At 40.3% G+C, this 27,425-nt stretch overlaps 1 protein-coding gene across 1 annotated transcript in view; it reads right to left on the reverse strand.

Annotated features, from left to right (window-relative positions):
- Window positions 1–27,425, reverse strand: part of LOC137331992 (synaptonemal complex protein 2-like) — an 85,274-nt gene that overhangs the window by 51,051 nt on the left and 6,798 nt on the right. The window contains exons 3-10 of the mRNA XM_067995754.1: window positions 25,953–26,108; window positions 23,630–23,702; window positions 19,029–19,171; window positions 14,350–14,413; window positions 14,203–14,269; window positions 12,045–12,099; window positions 6,667–6,731; window positions 664–715 (exon numbers count right to left, since the gene is read on the reverse strand). Of these exons, the coding sequence (XP_067851855.1) occupies window positions 664–715; window positions 6,667–6,731; window positions 12,045–12,099; window positions 14,203–14,269; window positions 14,350–14,413; window positions 19,029–19,171; window positions 23,630–23,702; window positions 25,953–26,108 (675 nt within the window). The remainder of the gene's footprint in view (window positions 1–663; window positions 716–6,666; window positions 6,732–12,044; window positions 12,100–14,202; window positions 14,270–14,349; window positions 14,414–19,028; window positions 19,172–23,629; window positions 23,703–25,952; window positions 26,109–27,425) is intronic.

Here is a 27,425-nt window from a genome sequence, read left to right on the forward strand (position 1 = left end):
GTTCTAATCTGCATCACCGTACATATTTCTACACTGAAGTCCACTGCTCAATCCTATACCCATATTTAAAGTGTCTTGACTTTTCTGAATCTGGTTGATCTCACTTAAATGCATCACCTGGCCAAGTAGATTCACATCAGCAAATGTTAGAGCAAACAATCCTCCCTGAACGGTGTATATATAATGTCAACAGCAGGAGGCCAGAAGACCTCTATGGAACCCCTCGAGTCATTGGTTCCTGGACAGAATTTTTCCCAGTTTATAATTACCTTCTGTTTCTAGTGCCAAGCAATTTTCAATTGTAAAATTAGTTAACATTCATCTTTAAAGATTTTGCATATGGAACTAATGTTTTTTTTAAAAACTCTCATCCACTAATTAAGTTATCTCACTAAAGAAGCATAAATTAGATTATTGAAGTAATATCTATTGCTCCTAAATATATATATAAACGTATCCTTACTGCCTCTGTGTCCATTAAATGTGCTTGCAGTATAATATGCATTAATTTCACACTACAGACATCAATCTGTTGGAGCAAAGATTGTTTTACCAAATGTGAAGAACTGCAATTTCAGTAGCTCATTTCTGACTGATGTACCTAACTGGATTCTTTCGAGGGATTAATTTGTTTCATGAAACTCATTACAAATTGTATCTTACCATCACTTTCTCTCCTCTTCGGTTCCTTTTCTTAATTACAGTTGCAACTTTTCTGGAAGATATTATGAAAATGTGACAGTAAAATTTAGCAAACATCAATATACAGATTATCTATGGTATATTAAAAGTCTTTTCAGATGTCACACCTCAGTGTCAAAAGCATAAAAAAGTGAAAGGCCATAATCTTCTACTGTTTATTTGACTTTTAGAACCTGGCATATTGTAAAGAGCAGAAGACAATCCACAAACTTCGCTCTACAATTAATCTCTAATTGACTTCAGATGTAGATGCAGTGCAAGACTAAGGAAAAGGTTAAAAATGAGATGGATTGATGGGCTGACTAACTAGCTGTTCTCAGTTATTCAGGATAACAAGAACTCGGCTTTAGTGTCAACCTGATCAGTGGAGAAGTAGGACCATTGCTGATGACAAATTGACAAAAACAGTGATTCCAGCATAAGTGAAGTTAGAGTAAATTAGGATTTGATTGAGAAAAAGTGGGATGGTCAGGACCACAAGATTGGTTTGGATGAAGGGAGCCTTTTGATCCATTTAATTTCATCCTTCCATAATACCAACTTTACCATCTCTCTATTGCACCATCTAACTGTTCCATAAATATTCCAGGGTCCTGGCCTGGGTAGCTCATTCCAACTGTTAGACCACACTGTGCACAGAAATATATCATGTATATCTTAAATATGTCCTTTATAACTACAAGTTTGTGCCTTCTCGTCCTGTTGCTCTGAAGTATCCGAAAATAAAACATGTAATTTACAGCATAGTAACAAGCTATTCGGCCCAAATGGTCTATGCCAGTGTTTATACTTCACATATGCTTTCCCCCACTGTAGTTACCTATTCCCACCCTGCTCCCATATCCCTCTATTCCCTTCTCCCTCATTTTACATCAAGCCTACTCTTAAATGTGTCGATACTATCCACTTCAACCATTATGTTGCAGCAACTTTCAGATTCACAAAACTCTAAAGAAATTCCTCCTAACTTCTTTATTTGATCGGTTAATGGCTCTCTTATATTTATACCCTCTTGCCACATAATAGACTTGTTAGCAAAATTGAAGCCAGTGGGATTAAAGGGGCAGGAGCAGTGGCATCGTGGATATGAAAATGGCTACTGGACAGAAAGCAGAGCATAGTGGTGAATAGCTGTTTATCAGTGCATATGTTTATGTATAATTAATTATATATAAATAAAAATGACCAGGACTTGCGTATAGGGGGCAAAATTTCAAAGTTTGCAGATGACAAAACTAGGAAATGTAGTAAACAGCGAGGAAGATAGTAGCAGACTTCAGAAGGACATAGGCTGGTGAAATGGGCAGACACATGGCAGATGAAATTTAATGCAGAGAAGTGTGAAGTGATGCATTTTGGTAGGAAGAATGAAGAGCAGCAACAAACAAAATGGTACAGGAACAGAGAGACCTGGGGGTGTACATAGAGATCTTTGAAGTTGGCAGGACAAGTTGAGAAGGTGTTAGAAAAGCATATGGGATCCATGGCTTTATAAATAGTCGTAGCATACAAAAGCAAAGGAAGTTATGCTAAACAGTTATAAATCACTGGTTAGGCCTCAGTATCATGTCCAATTCTGGGCACCACACTTTAGCAAGGATATCAAGGCCTTGGAGATTGTGCAGTGGAGATTTACTACAGTGGTACCAGGGATGAAAGACTTCAGTTACATGGAGACTGGAGAAACTGGGATTGTTGTCCTTGGAGCACAGAAGGTTGAGGGGAGATTTAATTGAGGTGTTCAAAATTGTGAAGGTTTAGATAGAGTAGATAGGGAGAAACTGTTTCCACTGGCAGGAGGGTCAGTAACCAGAGGACACAGATTTAATTGGCAAAAGAACCTGGCAGAGGAGGGGGCTAAGGAGAACTTTTTTTTAATGCAGTGAGTTATGGTGATCTGGAATGAACTGTTTAAAAGGGTGGTGGAAGCAGATTCAATAGTAACCTTGAAATGGAACAATTTGCAGGGCTATGGGGATAAAGCAGGGCAGTGGGACTAATTAGATAACACTTTCAAAGAGCTCGCACAGACACGATGGCCAAATGGCCTCCTTCTGTGCTGTAAGATTCTATGGTTGTTCTGGACTCACCCACAAGTGGAAACAGTTTCTCCACATCCACCCTATCAAATCCCTTCAATTTTGATGACTCAGGTCTCCTCAATCTTTTTTTCCCCCTAGGGGAAAGATCTCCGGCCTGCTCAATCTTTCCGGATTGCATCCTCTCAATTTTGGTATCATCCTTGTAAATCTTTTCTGCACTCAGTGCTTCAATATCCTTTTTGTAGTACGGACACCAGAACTGCACACCATAGTTCAAGTGTGTTGTAACCAAGTTTCTATATAAATTCAACATTACCTCTAACTCCAAACACCCTGGAGTGTAATTCAAGAGGGGATTTATTAGTTATTGGTTGTTCCCATCGAGAACCTTTGTAATGACAAAGCACACACAGTGTTTGATGTTAGATGGTAGATTGTTGATGTCTCCCCTGGTAAAAACACCATCCAGTAGTCATTTAACATGTTTATTATATCGGGTCACCCATTATCCTCATGTTTAGTTTCACATGGGTGCCTTAGGATTTGCCTTCCTCCCTAACCACCTTAGTGTTATTTATAGGAGGAGAAGTTTTGAAATATGTTTTGGACGATATCCATTTGCAGCCTTCTCTTGGCAATCCTAATCTGACCTCATACTGTAAAATCTTGAATTCTGCCCAATGGTCATTTTTTTCCCCCTTCAATTTTGTAGTTTTACCTCTAAATAATCCATTTTTTGAATTTTTCTGTTTATCCATTGGGCAATTTTAAGTATGTATTGTTCTGCATGCCCCATTAATGTTTTTGAAGCGTTTTCCCTCATTCTAGATATTTAAAAGAAATATTCATTCTTGAGGTATGGGTGTCACTGGCAAGGCCAGCATTTATTGTTGATCTCTAGCTGCCCTTGAGAAGTTGGTGGTGAGCCGCCTTCTGGAACCACTGCAGTCCATGTGGCAAACGTACTCCCACAATGATTTTAGGTAGGGAGTTTCAGGATTTTGACTCAGCGACAATGAAGGAATGGTGATATATATCCAAGTCAAGATGGTGTGTGGCTTGAAGGGGATCTTGGGTGATAGTGTTCCCATGCACCTGCTGCCCTTGTCCTTCCAGGTGGTAGAAGTCACGGGTTTGGGAGGTGCTGTCAAAGAAGCCTTGGCGAGTTGCGACAATGCATCCTGTAGATGGTACACTGCAACCATGGTGCGCCAGTGGTGGAGGGAGTGAATGTTTAAGGTGGTGGATGGGTTACCAATCAGGCAGACTGCTTTCTCCTGGATAGTGTCGAAGAGTGTTGTTGCAGCTACACCCAGCAAGGCCAGTGCAGAGCATTACTTCACACTCCTGACTTCTAACTGGTAGGCAGTGGAGGGGCTTTCAGGAGGTGAGCCACTTGCCGTAGAATGCCTAGCCTCTGACCTGTTCAAGTAGCCACAGCATTTATATGGCTGGTCTAATTAAGTTTCTGGTAAATAGTGACCAGCTATGTTGATGAGGGATTTGGTGATGGTAATGCAATTGAATGTCAAGGGGAGGTGGTTAGACTCTCTTGTTGGAGATAGTCACTGCCTGGCACTTGTGTGATACGAATGTTATTTGCCACTTATCAGCCCAAGCCTGGATGTTGTCCAGGTCTTGCTGCACGCAGTACCAGACTGCTTAATTATCTGAGGAATTGCAAATAGAATAGAATACTGTGCAATCATGGTTCTGTATAAGGAAAACTCACAATCTGTTACCAATCTTGGTGGCCCTACCTCTGAAGTTTGTCTGTATAACATTCTATATGCAGAATTTGGTTACGTACTAGGGCAATTTTGTAAGTCAGATTGAATGTTCTTTTGCGATGGGAGTCATCTAGTGGTTCAACTACTTTTACTCCCAAAATAGTCTGGATTAAAGCAGTTGATGTTTAGGTTACTTTCTGCAGCCCCTGGCCAATAACTAGAAACAAGACCCACGGGCTCCCCAATTAAACGAGTCAGGAAGTGCTCCTCCACTAAAAATTGATGCATATTCACAATTTATGTTGGGCAAATTGAAGTACCCCAACAGTCCCCTTCCTTTTTTTTAAAACTCATCCTTTTAATACAGTCAAAGTGGTGAATTGTTCTCCTCATTTGGTCTGGAACAAATGCCAAATATTAACCTTGCCTTTTTCTAGTTGAACACACAAGCCAGAGAACCTCATAGGATGGCTTTACTAACTTCAACCTTCAGTGTGTCCCTTACATACCAGGGAACCTTTGTTGTCCCTTCCCAAATGCCCTTTCTCTCCCTGTGCCACTTTACCCTTGTAACTATGATTTAATTTTTTTTGCTAAATTCAATGGATGGGGGCGAGGGAGGGAAAAGAACTGTAAACATTCCCTAATACTAGTTAAATAAAACTGTACAAAGATCTGTGACTGCTTGGTGGAACAGAACCCATGACATTTATCTGGTGTCATGTGCAGAGATGTGTGGAGTCGGGGGTGGGGGTTCACCAGCTACACATCGAGCTCTTTAAAAGAATGTTTTGGGACCCCTTATTTAATATCTCCAAAAATGATCTGGAGCTAGGAGTCACAAGAACAATGGTTAGATTTGCAGATGATACAAAGGTTAGCGAAGGTGGTAGCTTATCCTGTTTAGCTTTGAAGTCTAAGAGGATTTGAATATACTTGGTAATTGTGCAGCCAGGTTGCAGACGAAATTCAATGTAGAGAAAAGCAAAGTGCTTCACATGAGGACAAAAAAAAAATCCAGGAAGGGACTATTTGTTAAATGGAAAGAAAATAATGAGCATGGGTCCTGACTGACAAATTGAAGCTATCACAACACTGCTTGGTGGCAGTGAGCAAACCAAATCAGATATTGGAATGTATTAAATGTCAATGTTGACCCAAAATAGTGATGTAATCCTGCCACTTTATAAATCATTGATGCGACAGCACTTAGAATACTGTGTACAGTTCTGGTCGCCACAGTATAAAAAGGATATTGCAGCTATTGAAAGGATACAGAAGAGAACAACTAGAATGATTGAGGGGATGGAGGGATTGGATTATGAGGAGCAATTATGTAAATTGGGCATGTTCTCACTGGAGAAAAAGTGTTTTTAGAATTCTGAAAGGGACTAGATAATGTAGACCATTATGAGCTGTTTCACCTTGCCCAGGACATTAGAACCAGAGGACACGGCCTGCGCTTGAAATTCAAAACTAATCTGCAGAAACATTATTTTAGTGAGCGAGTGATAAATCTACAGAAAAGGCTCCCTAGGGAGATGGTGGAAGCAGATTGAATTGATTCATTCAGAAACAAATTGGATAGATATCTTATAGAAAATATTATTTCGGGATACAATGTGAGTAATTTGAGACATGACATATGGTAACGAGCATGCCAGGGAGGAAGAGGTGACTTTAAACCACTGGGGGTTTCCCTGCCTCATGTCTGGGTCTGTTGTACATCAAACGAGAGAGATTGATTGCCACGATTAGTCAATGACTATTATTGTTATATCATGTGATTATCAGGATTACATGGACCTTGGTCTTTTTTCACTTTGCAATTCTCATGTTCCTATGTGATAACACACTCTTAACTTTCCCCTGTACAGATGCTAGATTATTCTCTTTGTATGCAGAGACTGATCACCAAAGAATTAAAGATACCATTCTGCATCAACCGAATGAAGAGACTTTATTTGTATCCACTTCTATTATTCTTGATGTAGTTTATAAATGGAAGGATACTGCATACCGGAAGGTTTTCTGCAATTCTCTTATATAAACAGCCATTTTATAGCATGTTTACCCATTTATAAGAATCAATAAAGTACTTTATATATTTGCAATGAGATATTTTGTTTCCCGTTTCCTTCTCCTCCCCCATAAATAAAACTCTTCGAACAGCACTAAAGGGAGTGACTTACACATTTCTGACTTGGTCATCTGCAGGGCTTTTCTTTCCAAGAACTTTCCTTTTGGCTTCACTGACCTACGATTACAAAAAGATAAAAATTAACATTTGACAAAATGCTGGCATTAGACTGTGTCTGAAATACTTATTACAAACCTGGAGGCTGGTATATTTCCCTTTGCCATAACCAGGTCCATAGTTCAACTACTTTTCAGATCTCTAATGAAAAATTCTTAGTTTTGTGATTATTTATTTTCCTTAATTTTACATGGAACAGGAAATAGTTTTGTCGCCAATGCATAATGTACAGTAGATGCAACACCAGGCATGTAAGGTGAAAGAAATGTGCAAATATTCAAATAACCAGTCTTTAAGATCATCTGATACCCAATAACCTGTTTTTACCCTAAAACCACAATGTATTATACAGCAAAAATGCTAAACGGCAATGGAGGTAGAACAATGATGGACTGGTAAACATTTAACTTATTCTCCAGTAGCACTAGTTGGTACAGATGAATAGTTAGACCATTGGAAGCTTCTCCATGCTGCCTCAACTGGTGACTTACTTAGGTGAGGATGGGGAAGGGGCAGAGGGGAAAAAGTAGCAAAGAAAGAAAGAAAGAAAGAAAATAAATTAGTTACCCTTTACAGGTCCCATGCTCTTTCTCACTTCCAAATTAATTTATTGTATGTACTGGGATACAGAAAATGCACAAAAGTCAGAGTCATTCTTTGGTGACTGGGCAAAGAGGATTCACCTTGGAACCTTTCAACTCCAATAAGAGCACGCACGCACACATAGATCACCAAAGCATCAGAGTATGAGGATTTAAATAGAGAAATGGTTCAAACAAAATCCTTTGGAATGAGCAGAGTAATAGCAAAATATCGGTCACAGTAATGACAGTACATTATAAACAGTGTAAAGAATATGGTGCATAAAATTAGTAGACAAATTAGAGGCGCATGCATAACAAGAGTTATAATTCTAGGAGGTTTTAATTGTCCAAAAATAGATTGTGATAAGGAAAATGTTTGCAGCAAGAGGGGTTTATTTGCAAGGTGCTCAGGATTTTTATTTCCCCCAACAAGGAAGGAAGCACTACTCAACCTAGTAACGGGGAATGAATAGGAGCAAGACACATTTGGAAAACGCACAATCGCAAAATAGTTATGTTCAGTCCAATAACAGAAAAGGAAGGGAGGAAAATCAAGGACAAAGAAACAAATATGAGGGGTAAAAATTGACCTTGCCCAAATCAAATAGGAGAAATTGGTAAGATGAGCAATGGAAAATATTTAAGCAGGTGAAAGTATCAGTATAATACAGTAAGGAACAAAATGGGAATGCGTTGAAAGCTGGGGTTTCATGGATAAATAGGGTGATTAGATCAAATTAGAAATACAAAGTAGCAATTTTCACTTATGGAACAGATAAGAAATAAAACTAAGATAAATATAATATAAAAGGAAACTACAAAAAGGACAATTTGAAAATCTAGGATGGACTTAGAGAAAATTAGCAAATTAGCAAGCCAATGACACAAAGATTGGTGATGTGGAGATGCCGGTGATGGACTGGGGTGGACAAATGTAAGGAATCTTACAACACCAGGTTATAGTCCAACAGTTTTATTTGAAAATCACAAGCTTTCGGAGGCTTTCTCCTTCGTCAGGTGAGTGTCACTGACGAAGGAGAAAGCCTCCGAAAGCTTGTGATTTTCAAATAAAACTGTTGGACTATAACCTGGTGTTGTAAGATTCCTTACAAAGATTGGTGGCATTGTAAGCAGTGTAGATGAAAACATAAAATTACAAAGGGATATTGGTAGATTAGGTGAATGGGCAAAACTGTGGCAAATGGAATTCAATGTAGGCAAATGTGAGGTCATTCACTTTGGATCAAAAAAAGGATAGAACAGGGTACTTTCTAAATGATAAAAAGTTAAAAACAGTGGATGTCCAAAGGGACTTAGGGGTTCAGCTACATAGATCATTGAAGTGTCATGAACAGGTGCAGAAAATAATCAATAAGGCTAATGGAATGCTGGTCTTTATATCTAGAGGACTAGAGTACAAGGGGGCAGAAGTTATGCTGCAGCTATACAAAACCCTGGTTAGACCGCACCTGGAGTACTGTGAGCAGTTCTGGGCACCGCACCTTTGGAAGGACATATTGGTCTTGGAGGGAATGCAGCATAGGTTTATTAGAATGATACCCAGACTTCAAGGGTTAAGTTACGAGGAGAGATTACACAAATTGGGGTTGTATTCTCTAGAGTTTCAAAGGTTAAGGGGTGATCTGATCGAAGTTTATAAGATATTAAGGGGAACAGATAGGGTGGAGAGAGAAAAACTATTTCCGCTGGTTGGGGATTCTAGGAGTAGGGGGCACAGTCTAAAAAGTAGAGCCAGACCTTTCAGGAATGAGATTAGAAAACATTTCTACACACAAAGGGTGGTAGAAGTTTGGAACTCTCTTCCGCAAACGGCAATTGATACTAGCTCAATTGCTAACTGTAAATCTGAGATAGATAGCTTTTTGGCAACCAAAGGTATTAAGGGATATGGGCCAAAGGCAGGTATATGAAGTTAGATCACAGATCAGTCATGATCTAATCAAATGGCGGAGCGGGCTCGAGGGGCTGAATGGCCTACTCCTGTTCTTATGTAACAAAAGGCAACAAAGAGGCTTTATATAAGCACACTAGTATTAAGTGGATCCTAGTGCAAGAAAATCAAAAAGTTAGTATGCAGGTGCAACAGGTGATCAAGAAGGCCAACAGAATGTTGGCTTTTATTGCTAGGGGGATAGAATATAAAAACAGGGAGGTATTGCTGCAGTTATAAGGTATTGGTGAGACCACACCTGGAATACTGCATACAGTTTTGGTCTCCATACTTAAGACATACTTGCTCTCGAGGCAGTACAAAGAAGGTTCACTCGGTTAATCCCGGGGATGAGGGGGCGGACATATGAGGAGTGGTTGAGTAGATTGGGACTCTACTCATTGGAGTTCAGAAGAATGAGAGGCGATCTTAGTGAAACATATAAGATTGTGAAGGGGCTTGATCGGGTGGATGCGGTAAAGATGTTCCCAAGGATGGGTGAAACTAGAACTAGGGGGCATAATCTTAGAATAAGGGGCTGCTCTTTCAAAACTGAGATGAGGAGAAACTTCTTCACTCAGAGGGTAGTAGGTCTGTGGAATTTGCTGCCCCAGGAAGCTGTGGAAGCTACATCATTAAATAAATTTAAAACGGAAATCGACAGTTTCCTAGAAGTAAAGGGAATTAGGGGTTATGGGGAGCGGGCAGGAAATTGGACATGAATTTAGATTTGAGGTTAGGATCAGATACGATCTTATTGAATGGCAGAGCAGGCTCGAGGGGCCGATTGGCCTACTCCTGCTCCTATTTCTTATGTTCTTATGTTCTAAAGGAGGTGAGCTTGTATTGGAGAGTAAAGGAATGGCAGAGACACTGTTATAATTTCCACAGAGATGATATTGTATCATAGAATATACAGCACGAAAACAGGCCATTCGGGCCGACTGGTCCATGCCAGTGTTTATGCTCCACATGAGCCTCCTTCCACCCCTCTTCATCGAACCCTATCAACATATCCTTCTATTCCTTTCTCCCTCGTGTTTATCTAGCTTCCCCTTAAATGCATCTATGCTCGTCACCTCAACAACTTTGTGGTAGCAAGTTCCACATTCTAACCAGGCTCTGGGTAAAGTAGTTTCTCCTGAATTCCCTATTGGATTTTAGTGACCATCTTATTCATAATGTGGAGATGCCGGTGATGGACTGGGGTGGACAAATGTAAGGAATCTTACAACACCAGGTTATAGTCCAACAGCTTTATTTGAAATCACAAGCTTTCGGAGCTTTCCTCCTTCGTCAGGTGAGTGCAGGGTTCCATAAAGGCATATAGTCAGAGAACAATGCCTGGTGATTACAGATAATCTTTCCAACTGCCCGTTATCACACCTCGGCAGAGAGATATTCACAGCAATCAAAGGAGTGGATGGTGTTCAGACTGGGGAACATTACATCTAAGACTACTGTGTGCACAAGCGGTCAGGTCACAAAGCTTGTGATTTCAAATAAAGCTGTTGGACTATAACCTGGTGTTGTACGACTCCTTACATTTATCTTATTCATGGCCCCTAGTTTTGGTGTCCCCCAATAGTGGAAACATCTTGTCTACATCTACCCTATCAAACCCTTTCAGAATCTTAAAGATCTCTATCGGGTCACCCCTCAGCTTTCTCTTTTCTAGAGACAAGAGAACCAACCAGTTCAATTGTTTGATAGATTGAACCTCAGTTCTGGTATTATCCTTGTAAATCTTTTTTGCACCTTCTCTAGTGCCCCTATATCCTTTTCATAATATGGAGACCAGACTGTTCAGTACTCAGTGTGGTCTAACCAAGGCTCTATCCAAGTTTAACAGTTTCTCAATTCTATCCCTCTAGAAAATGAACCCCTGCTTGGTTTGCCTTTATTATTGTAAGGAATCTTACAACACCAGGTTATAATCAACTGTTTTATTTGAAAATCACAAGCTTTCGGAGGCTTTCTCCTTCGTCAGGTGAGCGAGTGTGGGATTCCATGGAAGGTTACCGCATTTATATTCAGAGAACAATACCTGGTGATTACAGATAATCTTTCCAACTGCCAATTAGGAATAGGGAAATAAAGTACATCTCAAACAGTACGATTTTTAAGTGGAGCGGAAGGATCTTGGTGAGCAGGTACACAGGCAATTAAAAAAAAGGTGGCAACACAAAAGAAAAGGCTACAAAAAGAAACTGAATCAGTGCATTTTAAAAAAAAAAAAATCTAGAAACAATACAGAAGTTAATACTAAACTTGTACAATCCCTTGGTAGGCCACAAATGTATCGTGCAGAGTTTTGGTCACCACATTAAAAGGAAGGATATAAAAGCAATGCAAAAGGTGGAGTGTATATACACTAGGCTGTTACCAGGGATGAGGGGTACAGTTATGGAACAAGACTTGGGAAGTTAGAGCTTCAGGATTAGGAAGAGTTATGAGAAGGTAAATAATGATTGTCTTGTGCACCAGTGGAAACAGTCATAAAGGAGGAGAAATTTAACACAAAAATAAAAAACAAAGAATTTCTTTATACAAAGAATACTGTGCTGCAAACATTTGTTGAAGCAGAGTCCATACACTCTTCAAAAACAGAATTAGATAGCTGTTTGTAAGAGGAATATTAAAAAGGTAAGGGGAGCAAACATGAGTTTAGACCATGACTCGAGGAGAAAACATGTGAGCCAAATGCCCCGTTTCTGTGCTGGAACAATTGTGATTTGAAATTCCATTCTCTATTAAAAAGTAAATTTGTTTTCTCACCAGTAAATTTGCTGCAGAGTCAGATGAAGTTTCAAAATGAAACACATCCCTTTTCCTTGTAAGAGACAAAAAAAAGATTAGAACTTGCTTTCTTTGTCCATATTCTCCTGCTCGTTGCTCCCTGGTACCTGACCCAACAACTTGCATTTATATGGCACCTTTAATGTAGTAAAACATCCCAAGGCACTTCACAGGAGTGTAATCAGACAAAAATTGACTGAGCCGAAGGAGACATTAGGACAGGTGACCAAAGGCTTGGTCAAAGAGGGAGGTTTCAAAGAAGGTCTTAAAAAGGGGGAGAGAGGTAGCGAGGCAGAGGGGCTTAGGGACAGAATTCCAGGGCTTAGGACCTAGCAGCTGAAGGCATGGCTACCAATTGTGGAGAGATGGAAATTGGGGACGCACAAGAGGTCAGAATTGGAGGAATGCAGAGATCTTGGAAGGTTGTAGGGCTGGAGGAGGTGACCATTATTCATGTGTGCACCAGAGTGTCACAGGGCTTTTTACCTGGAGGGACATCACAACCTAGCCACATTCTATCCTTATTCCACGTCTATCTCCAAAAGGGCTTTCAAGATATGGAGCAATAAACAGGAAAGGAATTCCGAGAAATTTGCTCTATTTAACTTTACGGAGTGGGGGCCTAGCAGATACTTGCCCATTCACTGTTTGGAGATTAAAAGGTTTGCACAGAATCTATATATTTACAGAATAAGCAAGACCACAAACTCCGAAATCAGCATTCTCCTTTATTGATTCATCTGCTGCATTTTGATGGACATCTTAACAGTAGTACACAAACTGAACTTTATCTTACAACATTTATGACCTCATTTGCACAGAGATTTAAACAAAAATGGATGATCACCACAAAAGCACTAAAAGCTAGAGCACAGGTACAGAAAGTAATCAAAAAAGCTAATGGGATGTTGGCCATTATCTCAAGGGGGTTGGAATATAAAGGGGGAGGAAGTTATGCTTCAGTTCTACAGAGCTTTGGTCAGACCCCATCTGGAGTACTGCATTCAGTGTTGGGCACTGCACCTCAGGAAGGATATATTGGCCTTGGAGGGGGTGCAGCACAAAATGATACTGGGGCTTAAAGGATTACAGAATCCAAATTCTGTTTACATACTATTGTTAAGATGTCCATAGTGGTATGTGATATATTCCAGTAGGCCAGAGAGAATGTTCAACTGCTATATTTGCCTAGTTATTGGGCAGGCGAGGACACTCTTAACCATAAGCGGACTCAAGGTCCGTTTACAGGACTGATCACTACATAATGCAATACTGGCCGTCCCTTCTGCACACGCGCTATGTTTCAGTGCATACACAGAAGAGTGTGCACTTTATTATCCAGTGAGTTTTCAAATGCAGAGGAGCCATCAAGGTTTTGCAGTTCAGACTATAGCTAAAAGAACAGCTGTCAGTACAAACAGTATATTTACAATAATTACAGACTCTTACCGATTCCTTCAATGTCAAAAACAAAAAAGATGCTCTCTCTGCACTAACCCCATAGTTCCTTACAGTTTGCATGTGCTATTTGACCACCATTTGCACTGCTCACACTGAGCTGCAAAAACTCTGGTTCTTCGGCAGAATTTTTTAGATTAGCATGCATGATTATTCTAAACTGGATTGGCTGTCAATTGTTGTATAAAATATCAGTAAAGCATATTGCAAGAGAGTTTGGGGGGAAAAAAAGTCCAGAAAAGTTGGGGGGGGGGAAAAAAAAAATCTACCTAGCTTCCATTTTGTGTAGCCAAAATCAGTAAACAATTTATTAACACTTGGTAAACAGAAGTTTGGCTTTTCTTCATTTGTAGCATTTGGCCTTTTGTCGATTGTAGCAAAAGAACAATCCAGTTAATTTAGTTCCCAACAAGTTCCTCCCTCCATTTATGAAAAGGTGCCGTCACTAATGTACAGCTTATAAACTATTATATGGACAATCGAAACACAAGATACTATTTAAAGAAGAATGTCACAGCTAATGTGAGCGAATATAAATATTTGGCTCATGACAATGTAAACATGAGCTATCTGGTCAGCTTCACTGGTGGGAACTATTTGCCCCTCACTACAACTATATATTCAGAACCTGTGTCAAAGAACAGCTGCATGGAAAATAGGATGGAAGTGGAGTACATACAGGGATTTACTTGTAGCTCTTTTAGATTCAGGAGTCATGTTATACCGTCTGTCTGAAGTCTCTGCCTCTAATAAAAAAAATATATATATAAAAATATTGAATTTTCTTTTGCAATAGGAGGTACAATACAAGCTAAAGGATGCCAACCTTTGCCCTCTGCATCTACATTTTGCTTCTGCTGCAATTCGGTTATCTCAGGAGGACTGATTTTCTGTTAAAATATTTTAAAACTGTTACCTCAATTCAGTTAGGACACTTGTTTCTGAAAAGCAGAAAAAGGTTCAAATACTTGAGCCAATCTAACAGATAACTTCACATTTTCTTTTTCAACAGATTCAATACATGAAGAAAAAGTGCTTGCAGGACTTAATTTCTTTAAAGAAAGAACATGCATTTACATAGTACCTTACATGACATCCCAGAGTGCTTTACAGGCAATGAAGTATTTGTGAAGTCTAGTCACTGATGTAATATAGGACGTTCAACCAAATGACAGGAGGGGATCACTGCACGTGTATAATTTATCTTTTGGGAATGCCTTCCAGATTCACCACATTCAGCTCAACTAACATGGTTACACAACTTAATTTCCAACCGATCTTTAGTAGTGGTCCAAATTCATCAAAAGGATGAGGCGACTACATCACATTAAAAAAAAAACTGGAAATATTTACTTAAAATAAGCCATCCCAGTAAAAAGTGATTTTAAATGACAGATTTGGCAAAATAAAATCTGAACATTTACTGTATTTCACAATTATTGATGGTGGTAGGAGGAAACTCATGTAAAAAGTAACATTCTTTAAAGCAACACAGTCACAAAACTTAGAATTGCAAGAAGTTGAGCAGGACTGCATGGCACAGTGAGCGAATGCACAGACCTTTCACCTCTGGGACCAGGTCTCAGACCGAGCCCCAACTCAGTATCCGCTACACAAAGAATGGTGCCCAAGAATTACTCAGTGGCCAGGAAAGTGCAGATGAAGGACAATCTCTTTTTGCTTCCTAGGCATTTTTTTTTAATTTAAAAAGAAAAGGATGACTTGTGAGGAAGGGAAGACACACGGTCTGATTTTTCCTCATTAGGGTGAGGGATTTACTTGCAACTCAAACCATAGTGCATGCTTCATTTCAGTTTGAATTTGTGCGTTCACATATTTCCTGAACCTTCTGGGAAAATTAACATGAGGCAATGTTAATGGAAAGGCACCAATTCTGGTAATTATACGATCATACACAGCAACCATCCTCGTTTTAGATTCAGTGTCCGCTAATTAGCACCACTTCGAGTTTCGCCCTCAGGGGCCACTTTTGGCTTTTGCCAGCCGCTGCTCTAGGGGATTGAATGCATGCTGCAGGGAGGAATTCTCACGGTAATTTTGCGAGATAAGGAATGCCTGCCCACGACATGTAGCAACGTTCAAACCCCTGGAGTGGCAGCAAGTAGGAGCTGGAAATGGTGAAAACAGGATCAAAAAACATTAAACAGGATGGGGAACTGGAGAAGAGGGCCAGTTTGAACTTTTTTTTGGGGGGGGGGGGGTGGGGGGGGGGGGGGGGGGGAGGGAGGGAGGGAGGGAGAGGCGCAGAAAGGGTGCTGGCAGGTTGGACAGTACAATGCTTCTTGTGTCACTGATAGCCATAAAAACAAAATCAGATTGAGCAACATCCATATCCAGAAGAGAGAAAAAAAATCCCCATAATTTTGCTGTAAATTTTCCACTCTACAAGTTGGGTACACCCGCAACTTGAGTTATGACAAGCCTGTGCCCCACTGCACTTTGGTTAGACCACACTTGGAGCATTGTGCACAATTCTGGTCTCCATATTATAAAAAAGGGTGTAGAGGCATAGGAGAGGGTGCAAAAAAGATTCACAAGGATAATACCAGAACTGAGAGGATATTCATATCAGGAAAGGCTGAACAGGCTAGGGCTCTTTTCTCTATAAAAAAGGCCAAGGGGTGAGCTGATAGAGGTCTTTATGATAATGATAGAGTTTAATTATCGCTATCCCCAACCCTAGGTGGAGAAAATATTTCCACTTATGGGGAATCCAAAACTAGAGGTCACAAATATAAAATAGTCGCTAATAAATCCAATAGGGAATTCAGGAGAAACGTCTTTACCCAAACAGTGATAAGAATGTGGAATGCATTACAAGAAGGAGTAGTTGAGGCAAATAGCATAGATGCATTTAAGGGGAAGCTAGTTAAACACACGAGGGACAAAGGAATAGAAGGGTATGCTGATAGGGTTAGATGCAATCACCGTGTTCAGACACCTCTCTGTCTGAACATGGTGATTGCCTTGGCAACGGGCAGTTGCAGGGGCATTCTGTAAACACCATGTATTGTTCTATATGTATAAATGCGTAGGCTTCGAGGAGCTCCTGAACATTTACCTGAGGAAGGAGGAAGTCTCCGAAAGCTTGTGAATTTAAAATAAAATTGCTGGACTATAACTTGGTGTTGTAAAATTGTTTACAATTGTCAACCCCAGTCCATCACCGGCATCTCCACATCAGGGTTAGATGAAGTAGGGAGGAAGCTCATGTGGAGCATAAATGCCAGCTTAGGCCAGTTGGGCCAAATGGCCTGTTTGTGCTGTAATTTCGATATAACTCCATGTAACTTTGAGTAACTACATCATTGCTTTTACTTTCTCAGGTTGTCTTATGCACTGTACCTGCTGCAGAATTAGAAACAGCACTTACTGGTTTTAATTAAAAAATTTTCCACCTTCCCTATGTGGGTCTACTGTTCAGCCACCGAGCCACTCTACATGTGGTGAGCCTAAGTAATGTGCATTACCAGCCTACTTAATTTTTGGAGATCACCACAACTGAGTGACATCCTGCCCTCACCAGACATCCAAATGTACATTTTCCAGTAGGGGGTCACCAAATAGTAATCAGGGACTATGGCAGATTTTCCCTCCATGGTCCAAGGACATAAGAGGCCAATTATGGCATCCCCACTGGCTGAGGTCAGTTTTTTCAGCAGACAAGGGATAAAATCTGGACCTTTCTGATCTGTATAGCTGTCACACAGTGTATTTATTTATGGAATCATTGAGGAAGCCCCACACTTTTTAAAGTTTGCAGAAGGTGGAGAACAATATGAAGAATTATGCAGTATCAAGTTTATTTTTTTTTTAAATTGCTCTCCTAATGGATACAACATGAAGCCATCATCAGATGAAATGGAGGAGGAGAATGATGAAGTATTCTTGCATGGCGTAGGAAAGAGATTCCCAAACTGGGGTGCACGACAAGGTTATTGGGGAGGTGGTAGCAAGGTGGACGGGCTGGATTAGTGTTCGATTAGTGAGATTATAGGTGTGCGCGCACGCACGCAGGCAGGAGGGATAGTGGGTGATGTTATGGCAGCACTTTCTCTCTCATATCCCATCATCTTCTCTCTCTCCCTCCCGCCTCCGAACACAACAGCCGGTGATGGTTCAGACAACCAGGGAGCAAGTGTGAGTGGGAGGCATGGATGAGGCGGCCTCAGTGTCTCTGCATTGAGGATAGAAGCCGGGAAATTTGAAACACTGATTTAATTGCGAACTTGGACGTGCAAACTGCAAGCTGCCAAATGCTGGAAGAGAGATCACCAGTAAGGTGACCAGCACATTGTCCAGACCGAAATGTGACAATGGTCAGTTGGGCAAGGCACAGGAGGACTGGTGGGGCCTATGGAACGATACCCAATGCAAGTTGCTATTGTCAGGAGGTAAAGGGAGGAATTTGCAGGGTGTGGGGGTTGGGGGAGGGTTTGGTGACTAATACAAAATAAAAATCTGCTCTCATTGCCTTAAGTTTTATACAACTGTAGTTTGATATGGATACAGTTTACACAATTGTGGATCTACAAACACTTCTAATAATGAAGAGAACTTTTACTGGACAGTTTTAATAACTGCTCCCTGCGGGGAGCTAAATGAGAGAATGTATCGATTTGTGAGAAAGATGTTGCATGTGAGTTTTTGGATCAATTTCACTGTGTAGTAATGACTGAATTTATTGCATGTCTGTGAAAAATAGTCCCATTGAATTATGCTGCCTTCTCCTCTAGAATGCAATTCATATTTTGCCATTAGAAATGAACGGAGATAAATTAACTAGATCAGCAGGGGGACCCTGCACTTATCATTGATTAAAAACATAATTTATGCACTATAACATTCTGAGAATACAGTGCCACGAGAAGAACCTTTGCAATCTTTTGGGAAAAGGCTTTTTTTCATCAAAGGGTTAGGGGCAGACGGATGGTCTTCAGCAATGTTAGCCATGTAAATAAAATCCTCTTGTTCTATGCAAAAATACTGGTTTTAGAAAAAGGGTGCATGCATGGGACACAAATCTCCAAAGGGGAGCTCAGCAAAAAGTTTGAGTGTAGGAAAAGGCAGTCATATAGCTCTGGCCAAAAGGGACATACATCTTTGTGATTACATCAGTTGAGCTGGCTACCTCATAACATATCTGACGCATAATGAAGAAATATTATAACAAAGGAATACAAGCGAAAGGAAGGGAATGGTGAAAGTAAAATGGTAGATTTTTAAAACCGTACATCAAGAATTAAAGCATGGACAGAAATGAAATCCACAAGGTCACAAAATGCTTAAAAGGCAAAATTCATCCCCTTTAAATATCTACCTAAAGAACGCTGGCCTCATTTCAAATGTATGGTCGGAACAATGTGGCCAACAGTTACTCAGTAAAATGATGGGCCAACTACAATGACAACTAGCTTTTGTCCAGTTGCAGACAACAGAGCAAAATGAACTCAGGAGGGGACAGTAAACCATTTCAGAAACTACCTTTGCACTTAATGTATCCGATGGACGAGGTGAGGACCTGGCTGCAGCTTCATCAAAACTCGGCCCTTCTTTAGGATCCAAAGATTGCACACCTTCGTTGTTCTCCGTGCTTTTATTTTGCACTGGCAACATATCCTTGCTTCCTACCATAGGAAGAAATAATATCATTAATTATATCATTTTAAATGGAGTTCAATCATTCCAAACTGACGTGTTATTACTCATCATGCATTAATTTCCAGAAGATATTTGTGCACCCTCTCCTTCACATTTTGTTACTAGCTGTCTTTAAACAGTCTATGAAATTAGGTGAAAACTGTTATTACTGGAACTACAAACTTCCTCCAAAAAGGTTTCTTCCAGTTAACGTAATGAATCATGCATTCTACCTCCAGTTGACAAAATGTCACCATGAAAGGGGCTTATATGTTATTCCCTCAGGACTATAAATCGATATCAGGGCAGTACATCACCATCGCCTCCTGAAGGAGCATGTTGGCAGTTGGAAAGGCACATTAAGTAGCTACATTATTCTCAACTGCAGTGTACAGCCAAGCTACAGCTTTTTGCCTCCAGTTTTGCTGCACCATAATGAGCATCTTGTCATTTAATTACACCAATTAATTCTGCACTCTATGCATTATTCAGCATGGAAGTCAGTTGACCTGTTACATGTCATTCTTCATAAAGTCCTATTTACTGGGAGCTAATGGAGTGGAGTGCACTTGAACATCCTCTTAATCAGGACCTTGGCATCATAATTTAGAAGCCATGGCTCTGCAGACAGCCACCTTTAATTGTTCGGGATTAGATTTTTTCTTATTATGGCACTGACTCCCTTTATCTTCCTTGGGTCCAGTACGTTCATAGAAACCTGCAAATGATTACCTCTTTGGATTCCACATCACCAGCCTGTGCATCACAGAACTCATGGGTGAAAAGTTAAGGCAATTCTCACTAACCAGGGCGAGCAATTGGCCCCAGCTCAGCTAGCTCACTTCACCATAATGAGCACCTCAGCGTTTAATGTTGCAGCACAAGAGTCAAGCTTTTTGCATATTACTCTGAAGAGCTTAACTCAAAACAGGACGGTCAGCTAATTAGACAACTAATTACATCTCACATTAACATTCTTCATAAGGAAAGCTCTATTTATTGAGCGTGAACCATCCCATCTAACTTCAGCACTCATTAGTGATTATTTCAAATGATCACAACCTGAAGTTGAATAAAAGAGATCTATAAACTGCACAATATATAAATAGCATTTTTTTTTCCCAACTGAAAAAGCACAAAGTTACAAGTGTAAACCTTGCCAGCTCAGAGAGGGACATGAGGGGATACCCAGGAGGGAGCTGTGTGGGGAGACTGAACTTGATTCAGAGAATGAAAAAGACCCTACCTAAAAAACTCACCCACCATTCTACTTCATTTGTTTAGACACAAAGGGGGGAAGACAGGGGCTGATTATCTCTAACTGCATGCCAAGTTAAAAGGTGGATCCACCAGTGTATGAAGCTCAAAATATACCATATATATTTTATTTAGACACAATAGTCGATCTCCCACGGGAGACAGGCAGGCAGAGCGCCCAAGAGATAGAGAGATAGATATCCCTAAACTTTTATCAAAATAAACTACATTCTGCATTCCAGACAGACTGGTGAAATGGGTAGACATATGGCAGACACAGTTTAAATGTAAAAAAGTGTGAAGTGATGCATTTTGGTAGGAAGAATGAAAAGCAATACAAACTAAATGGTGCAGAAACAGAGAAACCTAGGGGTGTACACCTCTGAAGGTGGCAGACAAAGTTCAAGTTGAGAAGGCTGTTTAAAAAAAGGCATATGGGATCCTTGGCTTTATAAACAGGCAGAGAATACAGAAGAAAGGAAGTTATGCTAAACAGTCATAAATCACCGGTTAGGCCTCAGCTGGAGTATTGCGTCCAATTCTGGGCACCACATTTTAGGAAGGATGTCAAGGCTTCAAGAGAGTGCATTGGAGATTTACTAGAATGGTACCAGGGATGCAAAACTTTAGTTACGTGGATAGACTAGAGAAGTTGGGGTCGTTCTCAGAGCAGAGAAAGTTAAGGGGAGATTTAATAGAGGTGTTCAAAATCATGCAGTGTTTTGACAGTAAATAAGGAGAAACTGTTTCCAGTGGCAGAAGGATCAGTAATCAAAGGACACAGATTTAACAGAATTGGCAAAAGAACCAGAGGCAAGATGAGAAGAATTTTTTTTACGTAGCGAGTTATGATGATCTGGAATGCACTGCCTGAAAGGGTGATGGAAGCAGATCCAATAACAACTTCCAAAAGAGAATTGAATAAATATTTGAAGGGGAAAAATTTGCAGGATTATGGGGAAAGGCCATGGGAGTGGATTTAATTGGAAAGCTCTTTCAAAGAGCTGGCACAGGCACAATGGAACGAATGGCCTCCTTCAGTACTGTATCATTCCAAGAAAACACTGAACAATGGATTCATATAATGGGAAATTTATTCATCTGAAATCTACAGTTTAAGAGTTAAAAAGAACATTTGTGACCCACTATGATTACATCTACAGGTTCTTAATTAAATTATGAGCCATTTCACATATAGCCTGCTCCAGCTTATACATCCTATTTATGAATGACAGAAGACTATGAAATCAGACAAATCCTTATATCTTTAATTATTCAATTCATCTTTGAGAATGTGATATTCCAAGTGGAAAACCTGTGGTGTTGACATACTTCTGAAATGACTGACAAAATTCCCTCTGGACTTTTGATCCTTACGGTTGAAGCAGTGAGAGTTCAATATAAAGCTCGACTATAGATAATAAAATGGAAGGAAAGGGAACAGTGGGTACTTGTTTGGGAGTGGGGTGGTAAGTGGAAGAGGTGAAGCCAGAGTAGACGCTGGGAGGGGTAACAAAACTAGAGTGCAGTGGCCACAAATTAATCCTGGGACCCTTGTTATTAACTTTACATCAACAATTCAGAAACTAATGCAAAATGGTCAGATTTGCAGGGCACACTAAACCGGGAAGGGGACAGTCCAGACTGATGACAGCCAAGAACGCACAAAAGGAGTTACATAAAATCTATAGATGAACTGATAGTATCAGATGAAAAGCAACGCAAGTGTAATGTACAGTTTTTCTTTCAACATACTGTACAAGTGTTAAAGTAGCTAGTTAAAGTTGAGAGTTCTAGACATTAATAGATTTGGCACTTAAACTGTCCAGTCACTGAAGAAGCAAAGCAAATAAAATGGCCATTCATTTTGTGAAATCTGAGAAAGAAAGACTTGCATTTATATAGGACCTTTCACATCCTCAGTCCATCCCACACCAAATCTCAGCCAAAGGATCCAGTCACTATTTTATAGGCAAACGTGGCAGCCAATTTACACAAAACAAGATTCCACAGACAGCAAATGAAGTGAATGACCTGTTAATCTGTTTTTTTGGTGATGGCTGAGGGAGGGAAGGAACGAAGGATGTATATCGGTCATGACAGCAGGAAATCTCCCTGCTGCTCTTTTGTCTAGGCCCTAAGCTCTGGAGTTCCTTCCCTAAACTTCTACACCTCTCTGTTTTCCTTTAAGTAACTCCTTAAAACCTCCCTCTTTAAACAAGCTTTTGGTCACCTGTCCTAACGTCTCCTACTTTGGCACGTTGTCAATTTTTTTTTAAAGCAGATTACACTCCTGTGAAGCGCCTTGGGATGTTTTACTACTTCAAAGGCGCTATATAAACGCACACCGTCGTTGTCCCGTGGGATTTTCTTTGTGCACCTTAACAAGCAGACAGGGCTTCAATTTAACATCTTATCTGAAAGGTGGCATCCCTGACAATCTATCACTGAAGTCTCACCCGATATTATTTGATAGTGGAGCCCAAGTCCACAACATTCTGGCAAAAGTGCTAGTAACTGAACCAAGCTGACAGCACATTAGAGGATAAGTCTTAAAACTGTACACTGCTGTAATCAGACTCTACCTCGAGTAGTGTCCAGTTTTGGCCACCATCACAAGGGAAATCCAAGCCGTGGAGGCAGCGCAGAAAAATAGCCACAAGGCTGACCCCTAGTATCAGAGGATTGAAGTGCACGGAAAGACTGAGGAGACTTGGTTTCAAAAGGAGACAGCCGAGAGGGGACTTTGTAGAAGTATATAAGGTAGTAAACAAGAAAAGGTGACCGCAGGACATTACTTCAAGGTATGGCATAAAAGTAGGGCAATTCAAACTGGTGAATGGCAAATTTGAAGCCGAAATCAGTCATGTTGTTCGTACAAAGACTGATTATTCTAACCAGAAGTCAAACCCAAGTGCTAGTGGAGCCAAAAATCTGTAGTCATTAAGAGACAGCAGTATGGTGTAATAGGTTTTTTTGTATGGATGAACTAAAACATGCCAAATAGTCTTAGTCATCAATACCTAACTAGGCAATCTCGTATATGGAAGCTGGTCTATGGTGAAGTTCTGTTGGGAATCAATTTTTAAATGTAAAACACTTAGCGTGCCCAATCAGAAGCTAAAACACAATTCAGACCTATTTTACACATTTTGCAAGAGTGCATAAAGTCTAATTTCATCACTTACGAATGGCTGAAAAATTCTGAGTTGTACTCTTGCTGGACACCAAGGGAGTCGAATTCTTCAGTTTACTGGTTATCTGAAAGGGTGCACAAAATATTTATTACAAATAGAAAGGACAGTTAGTTTGGGTTTGCTGATTCACTCCCTGTCAGTAAAGGGAAAGGTTTATTTTGTATCTTATGTCACCAGCATATCTCAAAGCCCTTCACAACTAATGAATAATAAACCAATCATTTCCAAATCTTCAATTCCACTAAATGAAGGAAGTACAAAAGCGTAGCAAAAAAAATACCAAAAACAATCTGGGTAGATTTTAACCTTTAGTCAGCTACCCTTCCCTGCAGCGAAGTAAATGCGATTTTGAGGCCCGGTCCTCAGTTGAATCCAGCCAGCGAACTGCAGATGACAAATGGGCGTCGTGAAGCAGCTCACTGGATTAGGGCCACAGGAATATCGATCAGCTGAAACACCGGCAACAGCTGCAGGTAAGTCCTGGGCGGATAGAGAAAGGTGAGACCGAGCCCAGGCTGGCAGCGGCCCGCAGTATTTTTGTTAAGCCAGGAGAAACAATTCTGCTTCTTCTGGCTCCACATTAATGAAAGTTTCAACATTTTTTGTGGCTGGTGCCCAAGTGGCCAGCAGCAGTCCTTTAAGGATCACAGCTTAAGCCACTCAACACTAGTAGATGGGGGTCAGAGCATACCCGGCACATGTCCCACCCAAGCATCTCTTTAAATTGCAATCAGGCTCCTTACTACAATTAGGACCCCGATTTTCATGGCTAAGAGGTCTACCACCTGTTTCAGGCTGTGGCTAGTCAGGGATCAGCCTATTTCAAGATAGCAGCAACCAAAGCATTGGCATTAATGGAACGCAAGTCCACCAGCCCCACAGCGGCTCTGACCACTCTGTTAAAGCCGGTTTTGGGGAGTTAAAATTAACCCCATTATTTTTAAATTGAATAAACTTGTATACAAAGTACAAACAGAAAAAAAACTCACCCATCTGTCACCATGGAACATGAAAAAAAATCTAATGTCAGTTCATTGCTTCTCTCTTTAGGTCACCAGTACTCCGTTCCACTGGCCCACCAGCCCCACACTTGGATCACCAAAGACAGTGTACAAAATCACCTGCTCATTGGCCTAAGTCACTCTGTAACCTCTAAACCAAAATGTACAACCATGGTTTTTCATCAGTTATGAGGGATTCTTCGAGACTAAGCAGGGCATATAAACGAACGTGAGTCCCAAGTTTGAAAGCCAAGGAGTTAAGTAAAGAGTTTGAGTTAAAATTGTTTCAATATAAATTAAAAGGTGGATTAAGAACACTGAATGGGAAGGGGCTGTATTGCAATCTTACACAAATAGCACCATTGAAGACTCAGAACATGGTTTAATGTTTATGCAATTAAGAAAAACATTGGACCAGATTTTGCTGGAGTGGGGCATCTCGTGATCTGCTGTTAGATTTGTTTGTGCACGTTTAGGTTTTAACACTTTTTTGCCCACAAAGTTGCTGGAGGTGCGAGCTGATAACAGCACGAGGGTAACAGGGCATCTGGGACCTTAGTGAACAATGGGACAAACAGTGTATCTCCTTAACCAATGAGATTAAAGGATTGAGAGAGAAACAGAGGCAGGATGGAGAAGGAGTATGAATTGGAGTGGATGAATTCAATGTCAAATCAGGTACAGAAAGGGAAATGAGGGGGAAAGAAAGATTGGATTAAAAAAAAGGGGAAAAAAAAGAAAAAAATTTAAAAATGAGATTTTTAAAATCTAAATCAATTCACAACCTGAAGGAATGAGACTCCACACTTATAATTGTTTACTTTCTGGGCAAGAGAGGTTGATTGGCAATTAACAATCACATTGTTAATGAGCACATATGATGTTAATTACTAGACTTAACTTTCCCCGGTGAGTTTGATGGGCAATTAATGTGCAAATGCAGCAACTTCTTTGAAAATCACGGGGAGGGTAAGATGCCATTTTCGCGAAGCTAACAGCAGAGCGGCGCAAATCAGCCAGCAACTTGAGACAATTTGCAATTCACAGGGTATCTATTCCTCGCTAAAAGTTGCTGGCCGATTTGAGCATTAACAGCATGTTTCATTCAGATGCCATTGTTCTATCAGCAAAATCTGGCCCAATAAGTGATGAGTGGTGAAAAAAATGGTCTACAGGGCGGGGGCAAAGAGGAAGGGTGAGGGTTAATGCTGAGGCAAACGAAAATTTATTGCAACATATTAAAATATGGAATAGTATAGAAAAGCCCAGTTAAAACAAAAATCTTCCATGATCTTTGGTAAGGCTATGCGAACCTTAAATGATTTACGATACTGTATTTCCGTATCACTGTACGATCTTTGCTCTTCAGGTTGTGTTGAGCTCGTCTTGCTGCCAAGTTCTCCATCACTGGCAGAGGGACTTATTTCAAACTTGTCTGTTGTTGAACGCTGGCTTTCAAGAACTGTCACCTACAAAAAACAGAAAATATGTAGAATGACCAAAAACTTAAAAGGCATACAAAACCTCTACAAGGTAATAGATTTTTTTTTAAAAGCTGCAAATCCTGGAAATATGTAATGGGAGAAAAAATATTTCAGGTGTGACTCAAGTCAATCTATTTTTGAGTATGTTGAAATAAAACACTAACAATTAAAAGTATGTTAAGTCACAAAGCAAGAGTCCTTAGCAAGAAGTCAAAGTGAGGAAATTAAGCACATCAACCTCAACATGTTCTATATACTGTTAAGAGTTAAACTTCCCATCCCCCTTAAATGTTTTCATCAGACCTTTATAGAGATTATAAACATCACTACCAATAGCTGCAAATGAAAAAACCTTGTTGCATTCTTTGAGAAAAAAAGATTCTTACCCAAGAGCCATCTTCATTCTTTTTTAAAATATAGAAGCACATCCTAAATGCACTACGAGAATTACCAGCAGGAAGAATAATTTCCTTGGAGCCCTTTGAGAGTTAGTGACTTAAAACAACAGTTCAACTCCCAGAACAATAGAAGGACATGTGAGGAGGAGCTGCAGGCATACATTAGAATTTAGGGCAAACCTTGCTACTACACAGGGCTATTTGCAAGTGAACACCAAAAGCAGCCTATGAACAGAGTTAAACAATCTCACAGCCAACCGATCAGGATGTGGAGATGCCGGTGATGGACTGGGGTGTACAAATGTAAGGAATCTTACAACACCAGGTTATAGTCCAACAGTTTTATTTGAAAATCGCAAGCTTTCAGAGGCTTTCCTCCTTCGACGAAGGAGAAAGCCTCCAAAAGCTTGTGATTTTCAAATAAAACTGTTGGACTATAACCTGGTGTTGTAAGATTCCTTACATGCCAACAAATCAGAGCAAAGCTCTGTAGCCCTAACCCATCCAATAGAGAACAGTGACAGACAACTAGGCAACTAACAAGATGCAGCAGCTCCATGTACACCCCTATCCTCAACCATGGTGGATCCCAGCATCAGTGCAAGAAACAAGGCTCAAGTATTTGCAAATGTCTTCAGCCAAAAGCACCAAGTGATCAAACTTTGAATCACCTTCAGGATTCCATTATTATGATGCCAGTGTCAAACCAATTTAGTTCACTCCACATGACATTAAGAAGCACTGAGTGCACTGAACACAGCAAAGGCTAGACAACATTCCAGCTCTAGTGCTGAAGACCTGTGCACTGGAGCTAGCCACTCCCCTAAATCAGTACAGCTACAACACTGGCATCTACTTGACAAAGTCAAATATTGTCCAGGTATGTCTCATCCACAAAAAAAAT

Source organism: Heptranchias perlo, chromosome 2 (genome assembly GCF_035084215.1).
Source record: "Heptranchias perlo isolate sHepPer1 chromosome 2, sHepPer1.hap1, whole genome shotgun sequence".
Classification (NCBI taxonomy): Eukaryota; Metazoa; Chordata; class Chondrichthyes; order Hexanchiformes; family Hexanchidae; genus Heptranchias; species Heptranchias perlo.